The following is a 16,106-nucleotide window of genomic DNA, read 5'->3' on the forward strand; positions in this document are numbered from 1 at the left end:
ATGTATGACGTGCGCGAGCAGACGCAACGCGCCACAGTGTGTGGTGGGGTGGGGGACAACACTGCGGGCGAGTTAGCCTAAAGCCAAAGCCCCGCCCTTCTTTCTGATCGCCAAGGCCGATTTGTCAACATTGCTAGTACTAGTACTAGAGAAAGAAACCTGATTCGATTTTTGATCAAGTAAGACCTTGAGATCATGTTGAACAAATCATCATCAGGGGAAATACAAAAAGGAATAAACAGAACGCCAAATCATAGATTACGCCTACTTTACTATTTTCCTTGAATTTATTACTGAATCCCTTGTAACGAGAATCCTGCTATAACGGACATTTCGCACCGGTCCCCTCCCTCTCGTTATAACAGGATTCCATTGTATTGGAGTTTGAGGGGAAAAAAGATAATGTCACAACCCGAAATTAGCAAATTGGTAGTCCTGTCCTCAGAGAAAGTTACATTTGAAAATAGCAAAATTTGCAAAAAGTTGCCAGAAAAATTAGCAAAAGTTGCAAGACGTGTATAGCTAAAAAAATTTCATGGAATTATTGGAATACATTGTTGGTATGCTCATTGCAATCAAAGTAACCAACACGAGTTTTGTTTGATCAAAATCAAAAGTAACTGTGAATGTCTACCAAAAAGAAAAAACTGCACAGAGGTTGAAAGAGGTACAAAAAAGTTTGTCCTCTGACACATGCATCAGGTCCTTAAACTCTTGCTGACGTTGGGCAGGAGTGACCAGCGTGGTTTGACGCTGTTCAAATATAATCTTACATCTTTTGGGGGACTTTTTGCACCCCCCCCCCCCTTCCCCAATTCCATAATATTACATTATTCGCTTACATTAATAATAATGTGACATTTATATTGCGCAAATCTGTGTTACAATAACTGTTCTATGCGCTTTACATAGTATTCATGAAAAACATGCATACACACATAATAATTAATAATAGCAACAATGAAGATCATTTCTATAACGCCCCCTCCCGAGTGAACACAGCTCTACGTACAAGCGTAACAGAAAAAGTTACAGTGTCCTTTTACCACTTTAACCGCACCGGTGTAATCAAAATTAGACTACATGTAGATATCTACTAGTGTATAAAGAGCGAGATGACATACATGCTTGCCGCTTGAGGACCTACTACATCGCCACAGCATATGTCATGCTTACCACTCTAAGTGAATAGTACATGTATAGTTTTTTTATGTGGGTTTTTTTTTTTATAATTAGGTTGTCATAAATTATTTTTCTTGTTATTTTTTCACCTCACAAAAGTGTAATATTACATTTGGTTCAAGACCCCCCCCCCCCCCCTCTACACTTTACTTAGAGGAGTCAGGAGAGCCAAATGTTTATTTGTCAAGAGGTCATCAAAAGGAATTAAAGATGGCTCGTTAGCGTGTGTCGGGGTCGGATGGGCGGCCTGCACACGTGTGGCTGTGTGTGCGTGTCGGGGAGGGGGGGCACTATCGGTCCGGGCGTTGAACGACGCATACGCGTCAGTCTCCCCCCCCCCCCCCGGGCAACTGATCAATCAGGGTCTACGTACACGGTAACCGGGCACGTAGTCTCAGGGTCTACGTACACGATAACCGGGCACGTAGCCTCAGGGTCTACGTACACGGTAACCGGGCACGTAGTCTCAGGGTCTACGTACACGGTAACGGGGCACATAGCCTCAGGGTCTACGTACACGGTAACCGGCAACCGGGCATGAAGTCTCAATGTCACATACACGGTAACCGGGCGAGTAGCCTCAATATCTACGTATCTGACTCTACTACACTGGCATCTGGCTTACTCAACTACACTGGTATCTGACTCTGCTACTCTGATATCCGACTGTATTACACGCTGGTATCTGACTTTACTACCCTGGTGTCTGACTGAGCTAATATGCTGTATCTGACTCTACTATTATTTAGATTAGGCGCAAATTCTTGATTCTTTATTATATAACCATTGGCGCTATATCATCTTATGTGCCAGAAGGATGAGAAACTACGGATTTTATGTTACAATCCGGGCACCCCCCCTTTGGGCAAAAACGGCGAGGCTGACCTGCAAATTCTCTTTCATCCTTGATGGGGCCTCATATGCAAATAACTCTCCAGCTTTCAGAGTTTACCAAAACGAGGAATCTAGGCCACAGGCTCCTTCATCCACAACCAATGTTAACACTTCCGGGGAAAGAGCTTCACGCCGTTTTGCTCAGTTGATGAAGAAAAAGCTGTCTTAAGGACTATTTTTAGCAAAATATCGCCGTAACTGTTGTTTCAACGAAAGTAAGGGAGGTTGCTTTAGGTTTGTGTGTCACTCTTTTGAGGCTAGATTTAAAAACAAAGTTTTAAACGATCTTTTTGTACTCCAGTGCCCGACAGCTAAAAAAAAACGTGCTGCCTGACCCGGTACGATTACTCTAGATAGATCTAGAGTACCTGGCCCAACCCGCGACCACTTGTCGTATTTTGCTTCTCAGCGGTCTCTGTCAGCAAAATAGGTCAGGCAATCCATGTTCAGGGCCGCTTCAGTGTGTCAACTTCCGGTTTATACTGTGATATCGTCCATCATTCCAAAACGTCATTCGCAGATTTCGCATTTTAACATGTTAATGCTCTGCCCTTGGTGCGACCGCATGCCCTCAGCGCGACCGTATACGGAACAGGGCGCGACCAGGTGCAATAAAGTTGTTAGTACAACCATTTAAAGGTTAGTAAAATCATTTCTTTATCAAATTATGATGAAAACAATTATCTTATTAATAACAGAGGGTACAGAGACAAGTGGTCGCGGATTGGGCCAGCTACTCTAGTTTAGTAACTGAAGAAAACTTCTCTCTAAGAATGTTTCTGATAAGCCTTTCACTTCGAACTCGACTGCTGCACTAGCAGACGACTGACGTTCTCGGAAAAGGATTGACCAAAAGTGGAACTAGACAAGGCACGTAACTCTAAATAAAACAGATTGCACATGAGCTGCACAGAAGGAAAAATGGGGAACTGGTCGCGCTCAGGGCACGGTCGCGCCAAGGGCAGGATAGTATAGATCTAGATCTAGGTCTAGATCTAGTATATCTCTAGATTCTCTAGATCTAGATCGATAGAACGAAGACACTTCCTTTTTTTCGGACCCGAGTCCGAATAACATTTTTTCATATTCGGACTCGAGTCCGAATAAGAATATGATGAAAGGCCACCTCTATTCTCACCCGGGGTGAGAATAGTGCAGGCGAGTCTTTTGGCTATTCTCACCCGGTGCGCGTTCACCGTTATAGCCTAGATCTAGGCCAACAAATTTTGCGTTCACTCTAAACCAGAGAATTCTACACTGTGATAACAGAAAAATTGTAGAATTCTGTGCAGTGAACAAACGTTCGATTACAACTGTAGCCTACTAAAAGTCTAAAAGCGTACAATTTTGTCTGTGGGCAGTGGAGAGAGAGAGAGAGAGAGAGAGAAAGAGAGAGAGAGAGGAGTAGCGCGAGAACTTCCGGTCAAAACAAAATGGCGACCCGTGTAGTTCGGCTTGATTCGAAAAGTTAAATAGCCGTAGCATCTTTGTAGACAACCAAATTAATTTACTTTTATGTTTTAACATCATTTTAAAACTTTGTTTTGGTCAATTTGATCGTCCACACCGATAGACAGTATTCAGAAAGAGACAGAGAGAGAGAGAGAGGGGAGGAGTAGATCTTGTGAGAACTTCCGGGCAAAACATAATGGCGACCCGCGTAGTTTGGCTCGATTCGAACAGTGAAATAGCCATAGCATCTTTGAAGACGATCAAATTAGCTTACTTTTGTGCTATAACGTAATTTTTTCTTGGCTTTTATCAATTTGATCATCCACACCGATAGACAGTATTCCAAAATGAGGAAAAGCAGGTCTTGTTTCGCACCGGGTGAGAATAGCCTACGCTGGCAATGTCTCACCCGGGGCGAGAGGTAGATCGTTTTTCTATTCTCACCCCGGATGAGACAAAATTGTACGCTTTTAGTAGGCTACAGTTGTAATGGAACGTTTGTTCACGGCACAAAATTCTACAATTTTTCTGTTATCACAGTGTAGAATTCTCTGGTTTAGGGTGAACGCAAAATTTGTTGGCCTAGATCTAGGCTATAACGGTGAACGCGCAGCGGGTGAGAATAGCCAAAAGACTCGCCTGCACTATAGACTATTCTCACCCCGGGTGAGAATAGAGGTGGCCCCGAATAAGAAAGTGGCTTTTCTCACCTGCCCAGAAGTTCTCGCAAGATCAACTCCTCCCCTCTTCTCTCTCTCTCTGTCTCTTTCTGAATACTGTCTATCGGTGTGGACGATCAAATTGACCAAAACAAAGTTTAAAAATGATGTTAAAACACAAAAGTAAATAAATTTGGTTGTCTACAAAGATGCTACGGCTATTTAACTTTTCGAATCGAGCCGAACTACACAGGTCGCCATTTTGTTTTGCCCGGAAATTCTCGCGCTACTCCTCTCTCTCTTTCTCTCTCTCTCCACTGCCCACAGACAAAATTGTACTTTAGTAGGCTACAATTGTAATGGAACGTTTGTTCACGGCAAAGAATTCTACAATTTTTCTGTTATCACAGTGTAGAATTCTGTGGTTCAGGGTGAACGCAAAATTTGGTGAACGCGCACCGGGTGAGAATAGCCACAAGACTCGCCTGCACTATTCTCACTCCGGGTGAGAGTAGAGGTGGCCCTGAATAAAGACGGCCATCCATTTTACTCACGTCTTGAATATCTTGAGCAGCTATCTCTTTTTCTTCAACATAATCTGTGACTTTTTCCAAATCAGCGGCACCAGCATCGTGTTTCGCTGTTTTCTTTCCCTTTTCCTCTGCCTCTTCATCGTTTTCTTCCACCTCTGGCTCTTCAGCATTTACAGGTTTTGCCTCTCCGGACGCCATTTTGTTCAAAAGAATTTCAGAGTTACAATTCTTGTTCAACCATCTAAACTTGCCAGGTAGGCCTAGATCTTCGGCCAGGACCTAGACGCTCAGAGAGGCCAGGTCACAATGAAGAATTCTGTGGGCCAGCTAGGCCTAGATCTAGGTTGTTTTGTTTGTTGTCCATGATCTGGAAGAAACGAGACTCTAATAATACAATGTAATGGCCTTGGACATGCCTTGGCCATGCTGGAAGGAAACTGGAAGCTAAGTGATGAGGGTGACACGAATACAAGACGCGATGTCAATTCAATTTAAGAAATAAACACAAAAGACAGGAGTTGCACTCGTTATCGACGAGTTTTGTTGTTTTAGTAAGTGTTTTACGGCACTTGCAACACAATAATATATAAAAGGTCATACAGGTGCCGAAGATTAGAAGTGATACAAGAGAGTAACAAACACAAGAAAGATGGAGGAGAGATGAAGACGATATATATTTGATAGGAAAGAAGAAGCAAACCACACCAGAGCACCAAACACCTACTTATCGACAAGAAAACTTTAAAAAATACAAGAAAAACAAAAACAAAAGAACAGCAAACAAACTTGAAATAAAGACAGAAAGTTGCAAAGTTTAAATCAATTGTCCGATTTTGGTGAATTCCATCACTTGACGAGAATTCTACATAATTACGTGTATAGTCCTCAATGTGTTCAAAAGAAATTAATCATCTTTGGCAAAGCCTGCAGTTGTCTCCGTCTAAAGGCCGCTTTCCATGGGACTGTTATAAGCCGTGCTGAAAGCTGCGCTGATAAATTGTCCGCTCCAAAAGCCGCGCTAATTTTTATTTCCATGGGCGAGCTGATGCTGAGGATGTTTGGGTTTTTTGGCCAACATATTCCATTGCATTCCTCCAGTCGCAATATGTCAAGGCTGAAACGGTTGACATTACTAGGGTCTGCTGCCGAATAATTACATTTAGAAGACATGTTGTGTTGCTAAACTAAAAGGCAAGAGAAGGCACAGGTTTTGGGTTCATGACATTTTAAAAAATTAGGAAAGTTCATGGAGCATATTAATATTACAATTTGGTGAGGGAACTAGAATTAGACACGATCAAGTTCAGAGAGTAGTATTGCTCATTTGCAATTGTAGAGAGTTGGCCTCAGCCGAACTAATTCAATCAATTTTTCGTAAACATTGCGAATTTCATTTTGGAAATATCTCTATTCTTGATCTAGACAGCGTGATTGCAAGCAGGATCGTAGCGATCACTCCCCCAACACACACACACACACACACACACACACACACACACACACACACACACACTCACTCACACACGCACGCACAAGCACACACACACACACACACACACACACACACACACACACACACACACACACACACACACACGCACACCTAAACACACACCTAAACGAACAATTAGAAAACCTTTCTTTGCCCCCCCCCCCTCCCCCACCCCAGGCTAAAACCCTGCTTGCGTGGGATCTAGATCTAGACAGCTGACAGACCGACAGACTGAATTAAGGCGAAAAAAATGACTCCAGCGCAATTTTTCGGCGAGACATTCTTATACATAAATATAGATCTAGTGAGCGGTTTGTCACAGCGGTATTTGTGGCTATTATAAATGCCGCTGCGGCATGCCGTATAAAACAGTCCCATGGAATGCGGCCTTAATGCTGGGTAGTACGCAACCCATTACGGATGGGATCGGAGAGTCGGGCCGTTGGGCGGAAACATACTACATACAGAACGCCGATTTCGGAGACTGACTCAGTAAGCGCCGATAGGTATTATTAAAAATATCTTTATGATTTCCAACTTGCCCCACATATAGAGCTGGCAGACTGCAGGCGGCTTTAAGCACCGATCAGCGTTGTCGGCTTTATCGGAATCCAAACTACAGTCTTATTAGTCCCCAAAACTGGGAAGGGCGTCTCGCTGTCAACTCATGGCCCAGTGCTTTCTTGTCGTATATCCTTTTTTTAACAGTGAAAATGTGACTTTTTCTTACGCTCACTCTTTGTTATGAACTGTTTTCACTGTTATAAAAAATGGAGATACGACAGAATTTAAAGCACAGAGGTCGCGATTCGAACGATTTTTGTTTTTCGGCTCAACAACACCTGTTATGTGCATATAAAAATACATTTCCAGGTGAATTTTACTTTAAAACATTGATTAAAGGCTCAAAATTTGTAAAATTTCAGTTTCCAAGGACTCCCAAGCTATTGAAGTTACCTAATTTTGGCAGCCATTTACTCCCTAATTTTACCTCCAAAACCAGGCAACCCCCACCTCCTTCAATCACAAATATTTAGATTTTTATTTGACGGGAGGAGCAACCCCCCCCCCCCCCTCCCGTTTGCTCACAATAATTGTCGTTTTTCTCAAAATGTCATTTTTTTCGTAGTTTTCCCCCTACTCCTTCCTTAGTTTGCATCCTTTTGAAATGGAACTTTCAGGAAACATCATGGATTGTAAGTCAGCCATCAATGTGACAGATAGACAGATCCAGATATTTGCGAAAAAAAGAAAACTTTTCCAAGCGATTGAGCAACCAAAATTTAGTAAAAGTTAATAAACATTGGGGGAAATCCTTTCTCTTTTTTTTCTTTTTTTTTAAAGCACTTATTGAGATAAATTCTCTGTTTCGTTGACAGGGACTGGTTCAAGTACACTCTCGTCAAGTTTGGTAAATTGGCGAGCGCCTGATTCCACCTCGTCAAGACACAGTTTGACAAGTTAAAACAGTATCAAAATGGGCTTCTTGAAGGTTAAGAGAAACAGTCATTACACACACACACACACACACACACACACACCGTTTCCCTCCCCAAACACAAGTTAATTGCATTTACAACAGTTCACAGCACAAGTTGATTGTATTCAATGGTTTAGGTTTTAAAAATAACGATAAAAATAAATGTCAATTTCAGTCTTAAAAACAACAATCTACATTCTATACTGAGAGCGATGCAAAAGAAAATCGCGAATAATTAAAGCATGAACAAAACACGCTACACTCAACAGGGGTTTGCCATGTGCAAATAGATCTTTAATTCGTCCAATTTACACCACCAATAGGTGGGTGTTTTGGTGTGGTTTAAAGCGTCACTATTTTATTTCTTTGACCTTATCCTTGAGACAGAAAGCCAGAACTCTGAGCGATCTCCGTTGGCTGCAATAATTGCTCTACGCCTTCGACCCAAAGAGTTTTCCAGAAGGTTTATTTGTCAACCTGGAATCTGTACCAACATCAGGCCGATGGCGGAAGCCAATAGAGGAGCTATCCGTTGTCGTGATTGCAGCTACTTGAGTTGCCTCTGGATAGCGCCCCAAACGCACTCAACTGGGTTTAAATCAGGCAAAAGGCTGATTTTGATCTTCCTCAGAAACTGTTGTGTTGCATGGGCAGTATGAGGTCTCGCGTTGTCTTGCTGAAAAAAGAAATTTAAAGAAATTTAATTTGTATGGTCCTGGGAAAAGGCTGAAGAACTTGGTCGAACTGTGACCCCGTTTCCTTGTCTAGGACCAACTTTCTGGAAGAACACTGGTTCAGTTCTTTGATTTAGGGCGATGACTTCCCAAATCATGAAGCTTTCCCCTTCCCAAGGGTTTCCCTCCACGACGGTGGCATCAGCGTAGCACGTCAGTTCTGTGCGCTACACATATTGTGCCCATATGGCGGAAAAACCAAGAATCTGCTCTCATCGGTGAACGCAGCACCTTTCTTCAAAGTGTCTGTTCCTACAGTTTGGGTGAGCCTGTGCCCACAGAAGCCGGTCGCAATGGTACTGAGAGGGTCAGAACTGGCCTGCGACTCGCCGTTTACAACAGAGGCCCGTGGAGTGCAATCACCACCGTACTTGGTACTTGGGCTCACCCCGTTCGTCCGATGATGTTCCTAGCGATCTCGGAAGCTGTCAGGAGCAGATCCACCCGGCATTTTGCTCACCATGAGGCGATCCCTAGCAGCAGTTGTCGCCCTTGCTCTTCCAGCCACAGAATTCTACATGACTGGTCGCGTTGGTGGCTCAAAACTGGTTCTGCAGTCCGAAGATGGTGGAGACACACAGGCCTGTAAACAGTTGCCACACGCCGCCCAAAAGCCCCCCCCCCCCCCCCCCTAACTGTTTTCTGATGAAAGCCTCAGTATATTTAATAACTATAATCTTGATACTGCTTTTTCTCAGTATATTTAATAACTATAATCTTGATACTGCTTTTTAAAATTTTACTGAATTCCATATTTCGAGGCTTCAAATCTGTTGACCAGGCTTATGTGACCTCATGAACACAAACTCACTACTCGAATGATGTGACAAGTGTGTACCCGTGAGTTGTGATATTTGTGTAGTTGTTTGTTGCCTAAGCGACCAATCAGGGCATTGCATTGTTCGAATAAGGTCAAGCTAGCAGGTTCAGTCCATGCTTCAGTGGAACATGTAAAAAGGTCTCACCAATGGGAGCTTTAACCAGCGAAGATGAAAATTTGGCGTTTCTTTTGCCTCTGAGTATTTATTATTTCTTATTTTGATACGTGTTTTACGGCGCTCGCAACTGCATAAGGTCATAATATGAGCGTGCGGACACATTTAAACATTTTCAGTTGGTAGGAAATTTTGAATTTTGCCCGGGTGGCGGCCAAAGCCTACTCTTATCGATTTTAGACCACCAAGGGATCTTTAACGTGCACAACTTGCACACGGGACCTCCGACATTTTTTGCCCTTGTCTGAGAAGGCCAGGTATAGATCTTTCCTAACTGAAGATCAGGGGTGTGGCTGAAAGACAGAATTAAGAAGTTGCCAAGGAGTAACAGTAGAAAGGCTGCAGAAAAAAATAGAAGCCCAGAGGAGGGGGCAAAGGAAGTGAGGGGGTGGGGGCAGAAAGTAGAAACAAAAGCAGACGACAGAACATTGCTAGAGAGCAAAAAAGGAGGTGAAAGGAGACAATTTTAGAGAAGGAATTTTCCCCGGTTTTTTTTTCGAAATATCTCGCACAAAATATTTGTACTAGGATGTTGCAATTTGGAACAGAAATATATTACATTCAAAAGAAATTTATTTAATATAAAATTCAATAAAAAAAGAAAACGGAAATGGTTTTTATTTAAAAAAACCCACCTACCTATATACGCAAAATACACCAATTTAAAAGATCTTGTTTAAGGAGGGTCATAAATGATCCCTGTAACATTTAAACAATACTATTTTTTTTTTCTCTTACAGAGTTTTAGATTTTTTTTTCCAATTCTGGAAATCCGAGAACTTGTGCTTTATATGTCCTCCTATGCACTCGTCACAATTCAACGCGTCGTTCGTAATGTTCAGTTGTAGCCAAACACAAAGATCCATCCAACCATGAGTACTCAAAGCTACACACACTGTGCACCTTACAGGATGAAGTTGCTTCTAGAGACAGTGGGGTGGCGGGTGAGGTTACCCAAATTAGGCATTTGTGGAGTTAACAATAACACTTCCTGAAATGTGAATATAATATATGATGGGTTTTGCCAAGGAATCAAATGTCATAGACGAATGATCACGCCTTTCAGTCAAGACGATCGAGGAATCATGAACACATTGCTATCCTCTGATTCATGTCAGCTTCGCAAACAGGAAAGTACGTGTGCAGTCGTAGATAAAGATCTGTCATGAAAATTCGGGCCGTTGAGATGTAGGAAAGTCATTGCTGCAGACATCGTCTATGGACAGACGTCTCATGGAGCTCATCTTTCGAATTCTGCACCCTGGTGACGTTTTAAAGGGTGCGAACGGTGTGTGATTGATCTTAAGTGGTCGTTTTGTCTGTGAATTTTTGGTTCTGATTCTCTACAAGTTCTAATTGATGGACCATTTCCACATTTGACATTAAAAAAAGCATTAAGGGCACTTTTCATTGTTACCAAACCTTGGGCGAAACTTACGAAATGAATTGGTTGTGAGGAAATGTTCAATATTAAAAGCTCTCTGCTCGTTACTAGTTTAATATTGTAATTCTTAACCATCTGAGCAGGCAAAAGAAACTTGAGAAAACCTATCTGCAAATTTTTAGTGACCTGTTAGACTACTGTAGCTGGCAATATGGCCCCATTGTTGAGACTTTTAATGGTAGGCCTAATGCGAACTTGAGCGTCTTGCTACAAAAGTTGGGACATAGCTGAAAATGGTTTGCTTTTTACGCGCTATGTAGAGCAAATCTATTCTGTGGAATTACCTAAAATAATTATCAGACAAATTTCTTTTGACTTCCAAATCTTGTGTACAAATCTGAAACGCAAATCTTCAGTGTGGAGGAACCTTCACCTCCACCTATCCCGTAGACTGGATGTCCGTCGGGGGGCTTTTGAAGATTTGGCCACCAGCTTTCTCCACTCCTTCCGGTCTTCAGCTTTTCTGAGCATGTCTTTGAGTTCCAGGCCTGTCCATTCCTTGATGTTGTCCTCCCAACTTTCCTTCGGTCTGTCTCTTCTCCTTTTTTCCCAGGACACTGCCTTGCAGGATCATCTTGGCCAGGCCGGATGAACGGGTGATGTGTCCAAACCAATACAGTTTGCGTTTCCTGACCAGAGTGAGAAGATCAGCATATGGTCCAATTTCATTTTTGATCCGTTGTTTGACTTCATCATTAATTGTGATCTGATCTCTGTATAAGATACCAAGGATTTTTTGGGCATTCAAGGTTCAGGATTCACATGCGCACAAATATACTGACATGAACAGGGAACGCATCAGCCTAATCTTTGATCTGATGGTGATACATGTATATTTATGTCGTTCAACTTGGTCATTGCAGCTGAAGTTTGCGTTATTTTGGAGATTATTTATGGTTTTATTCCTTCGCCTGTCACTATTGCACCCAGGTGTTTGAAGCTGCGTACAGTCTCATAAGCCTCTGGTTGTTGACCCGGATGTCCACTGTGATGTTCCAGTTGCTGTTACTGTTAGACATCAGTTTGGTCTTCTCAGCGCAGCGCTGATTTCCATGCTGTAGGCTACCTTAGCTAATTGTGGAGGAACATATACAACAATATAAGTTGTACAATGTTTTTTGTATCACCCTCTTTATATAACATTTACATTGATTTTGGTAAAGGCAAAGCCATAATAAAACCGAAAATTATATTGCCGTTAACAACGGAGAACAGGTCTGATACGGATATGTAGATTGTAACTTGAGACTTCAAACTTGAACAACAATCAGGACCTCAGGAGCCTCGTTTTGGGTCGTACATAACAAAACAATGTATTCATGATGAATATGTAAAAGGAACAATATCTGCACAACATGTTAGATTATTTACATGATACAGAATACATTCCTTCATTAATAATTGACACTCACACGTCTTAGTTATTCTCACATAGAATAATACAACACCAGCCTAATGGTAAACGGTGGCAAAGAAATATGAAATACTAACATGACATATTATGATATGAAAGTGACATAATAAACAACATGGAAGTGTTTCTACAAAGGGGAATAGCTTAATAGCCAATGTCCTGTTAAGGGAATGAACCAAGTGCAGGTCTAATTATTTCCCTTATATAACAAAATCTTTCAATTCTGTACATCTAAAATATTTCCTCCGGGCCTCTCTTAAGTACGGGCATTCTGTTAGTATGTGTCTAATGGTGAAATCTGTGTCGCAACCGACACAGAATTGATTTTTAGATCTCCCTGTGGGTCAGGAGGCAGGGGTATATATATATATATATATATACATATATATATATTGTCCTATGCATAATCGATTAAAAACAACTTCGTCTCTTCTGGAGAGGCCCGAAGGCTTTCGTTGAACCAGATTGGGAATAATATTGAACAATATGGGGCTTGTTGTTTAATTGAACTTTAATTGTTTACTCCAGTGTTTCTCCCACGGACTGGAGGAGTATTTTTTAACCATATTTTTAAAGTCTGTCTGTGGGGGGAGTCCTTCGTTGATCCCTACAGTAGGGACAAGGATTCCTTCGCCAGGAGATCTACCTGCTCGTTTTCTCGAATGCCAAAATAGCCAGGTGGCCTTGCGAAAATGATACTTTCCCCCAGTTCAGTTAATTAAAAGAGTATTATGAAAGCATTTAATAAAAGCTTTATTTTCACTAGTGGATGTGACCAGCTTGCGGGTTTCCCTCTTGGTTTCCGCATATCAAACTTATGAATCCTCTAAAGATCAGCTGCCCTCCAAGTGGGTCTGTCAAGAGCCAGGCTGTCCTATGTCATTTTCAGGGCATTTTAGTTTTTGTCACGCTCTTTTGGTGAGCTTGGTTAAACTATCTATACTGTACTAATCTATTACTTATTAGTATTAGGGGTGATGTTTTTAGTTTTTAGTTTTAGTAAGAGTTTTACGGCACTTGCAACACAATAAGGTCATATAAGTGCCAAAGATATGAGGTGTTACAAGAGAGTAACAAACAAAAAATAGAAGGAGGGGAGATAAAGACGATAAATATTTAATAGGAAAGAAAGAGCAAATCACACAACAGTACCCGCCAACCACCTGCGGGTTGATGTTTGTCAATTCAGAGAAGGATCAATTGGCTGCAAGTAGGCGTTGTAGTGGAACTCTGTGAGACCAGGTTCTCAGAGGAAGGAATACCCTTGGTTACAAGAGTACACCACTGCAAAATATATTATATGGAATGGAACAGCTGAATTTTGGAAAAGTATAAATTTAAGTACAGCTTTTTAGTTTTAGTGATGCTGTAATCTGCCCAAAGGACTTTTTTCATGCATGTGCTGTACAATAAAGGTTACAATTGAAAATAACAATGTATATATGTATTAAAATTTTAAAAAGTAAACAACCCCATCAACCTATAGAACTGTCTTATTTTCAAAGCCAGGCTTATTTCTTTGACTTGGATTAAATATATATATATATGTAGGCCTATATGTGTCATGACGTGGTGGAATCAGACACTCATCAAATTTTTTACGTATGGAGGTATCCTCTTAAGTTTGATGATTTGTCTACTTTTTAAAGGAAAAAATACCCATCTATCTTGCAAAGAAGTCGAGATATTTGCAATCAAAGGAGGTGGGGGTCACCTGGATCCAGCAGTAAAATTAGCAAGAAAATAGCTGCCAAAATTTGGTGATTTCCACTGCTTCAGAGTCCTTGGTAACTGAAAATATTCATGTTTTGAGCCTTTAGGAATTAGTTTTCAGAAAAATTTACACAGAAATGTGTTTATAACTAGACATAAAAGGTGTTGAGCCAGAAATAGAAAAAAAAATGCCAAAAACCTAGAAAAATGGTTTCTTTGATTTCATTATTTTGAAGAGTGTCTGATTTCACCAAGATGCCTCACATATCCAAGAGTAAAAATGCTGGAAAAAAAATCTACATATGACAGTAACACACTGTTAAAAGACTAAAAAGAGACAAGTAAAAGAAATATTTTTGTTTCTGGAAGTTTTTATTAAGCAAAGTAGGCATCACAAGGATTTTTAAAAATATATAAACATTAACATAAAATCGTCACTAATTGATCCTCCAACATACTACTCTAGAAATGAGAACATTAAGAGTCTTTCAAACAGCTATAAGTACAAGTGAACAACCAAAAACTTGACTAGGCATTACACAATGCATTTTTAAGACAAGAGTCACGGATAGAAGAACATTGGGAATTTGCTCGCAAATCAGAAAGCAAAAGCTTAAACAACACAAAAGAAAGAATTGAAATCACAATTCAAACTTTTGAATAATATGCTTTTATAAAAATTTTTTAAATAACACACAAATGAAAGCATTATCATTCATTCATTCATAAGCTTTCCTTATCTCAGGAGCTTTTCTACCAGCAAGTTTTGCAGATGGGTTACAGCCACTCAATTGCACAGAAAGAAAGATAAACCCATTTTTATACCATAGGGATCTCACAAAACTCGTAAGTGCCTCCAATAATTATTCACGTGAGAAACGAAAAACTTATTTGCTTTGATTCAGTTTTTCAGTTTTAAGTTATAAAAAGTATAATTCTTCATCTTTTCACATTGTTTTGAAGCACATGTATTAGTAGTGATCTAGTTCTGGACCAGACGCTTGGTCGCAGTCATCCATATGTTCCAAGCAGTTCTGACAGTGAATCACAAGAAGAAGTTGCAATAGATGAACTGATCAGAAATAACACACATACATGAGGTAATTGAGGAGGACCTTGTACATAATGACGCAAGACTAAGAGGTCCCAGTGAGGGGGTTGATGTTACTGCTGCTGGACTCAACTGGACTGAAGCCCTAACACATTTTCCAACCATCCCAGACTTCACAGGTATTCCCCTCTTGATATTTTTTAACAGATTGTAGATGAGAAGTTGATACAACATGTAGTGACCGAAAGAAAACAGGTATGCAGAGCAAACTCTGGCTGGTTATGATGAAACCTCGACATAGTACCAGTTCCTCAACAGATGGAAGCCAGTGACAACAAAAGACAGAGGATTTATTCTCCTGCGTATAAACATGGGGACTATAAAGGAAAAGAAAACAGAAGACTACTGGTCAACAAATATTTTTGTCTACAGTACATTTGCCCCCAAGATCATGCCTCGGAAGCGTTTCTAAGACATACTCTCAAAGTTGTACCTTTACAACAATGACAACTACGTTTCACCTGACAATAAGCTCCACAATTAACTTTTCAAACTAGGGTTTGTCTATGATCATCTCAGAGCTAAATTTCGATCTCTGTACACACCAGAAAGGAATCTATGCATCAACAAAGTGATATGCCTATTTCGAGGCCGGATTAAATTTAGGGTCTACATGAAGGACAAGCCCCACAAATGGGTGATAAATGGATAAAACTCTACAAATTGTGCGAGAGTGGGTCATCCTATATATGCGACTTTGAAATCTACGTTGGTACCAAATGGCTGAGCAATCATCTCGTCGATGTCTGCAAGCACCTTCTAGTCCTGGCTCTAGCACCGGCTCTGGGAAGGAGCCGACACCTAACGGTTTTTTACCGGCCCTTGGGAAGTGTGCAGTATATAGGCCTAGGCTTAGGCCTAGCAGCTGTGACGTCAGATGCACAACGCAGCGGGTGACCTCGATACATCACTTCGGATTCAAAATTGACAATCAAAAACTAAGCTTGCTGAAGTTTAAATATGGCATCAAATCAGTTTCAACGCGAGCCACTTTGCTTACTTT

The 16,106-nt window shown here is 41.0% G+C and overlaps 1 protein-coding gene across 2 annotated transcripts in view; it reads right to left on the reverse strand.

Moving 5' to 3' along the window:
- Nucleotides 1–5,082, reverse strand: part of LOC101860044 (huntingtin-interacting protein K) — a 10,395-nt gene extending 5,313 nt beyond the window's left edge. Inside the window, exon 1 of one of the 2 annotated variants that reach the window (XM_013087089.2) lies at nt 4,742–5,082. In XM_013087089.2, the coding sequence (XP_012942543.1) occupies nt 4,742–4,918 (177 nt within the window). In that variant the 5' untranslated portion in view covers nt 4,919–5,082. The remainder of the gene's footprint in view (nt 1–4,741) is intronic. The other variant, XM_035971948.1, reaches the window with a different exon arrangement.
- Nucleotides 5,083–16,106: the final 11,024 nt, after the last annotated feature.

This window comes from Aplysia californica, unplaced genomic scaffold (genome assembly GCF_000002075.1).
Source record: "Aplysia californica isolate F4 #8 unplaced genomic scaffold, AplCal3.0 scaffold00544, whole genome shotgun sequence".
Lineage (NCBI taxonomy): Eukaryota > Metazoa > Mollusca > Gastropoda > Aplysiida > Aplysiidae > Aplysia > Aplysia californica.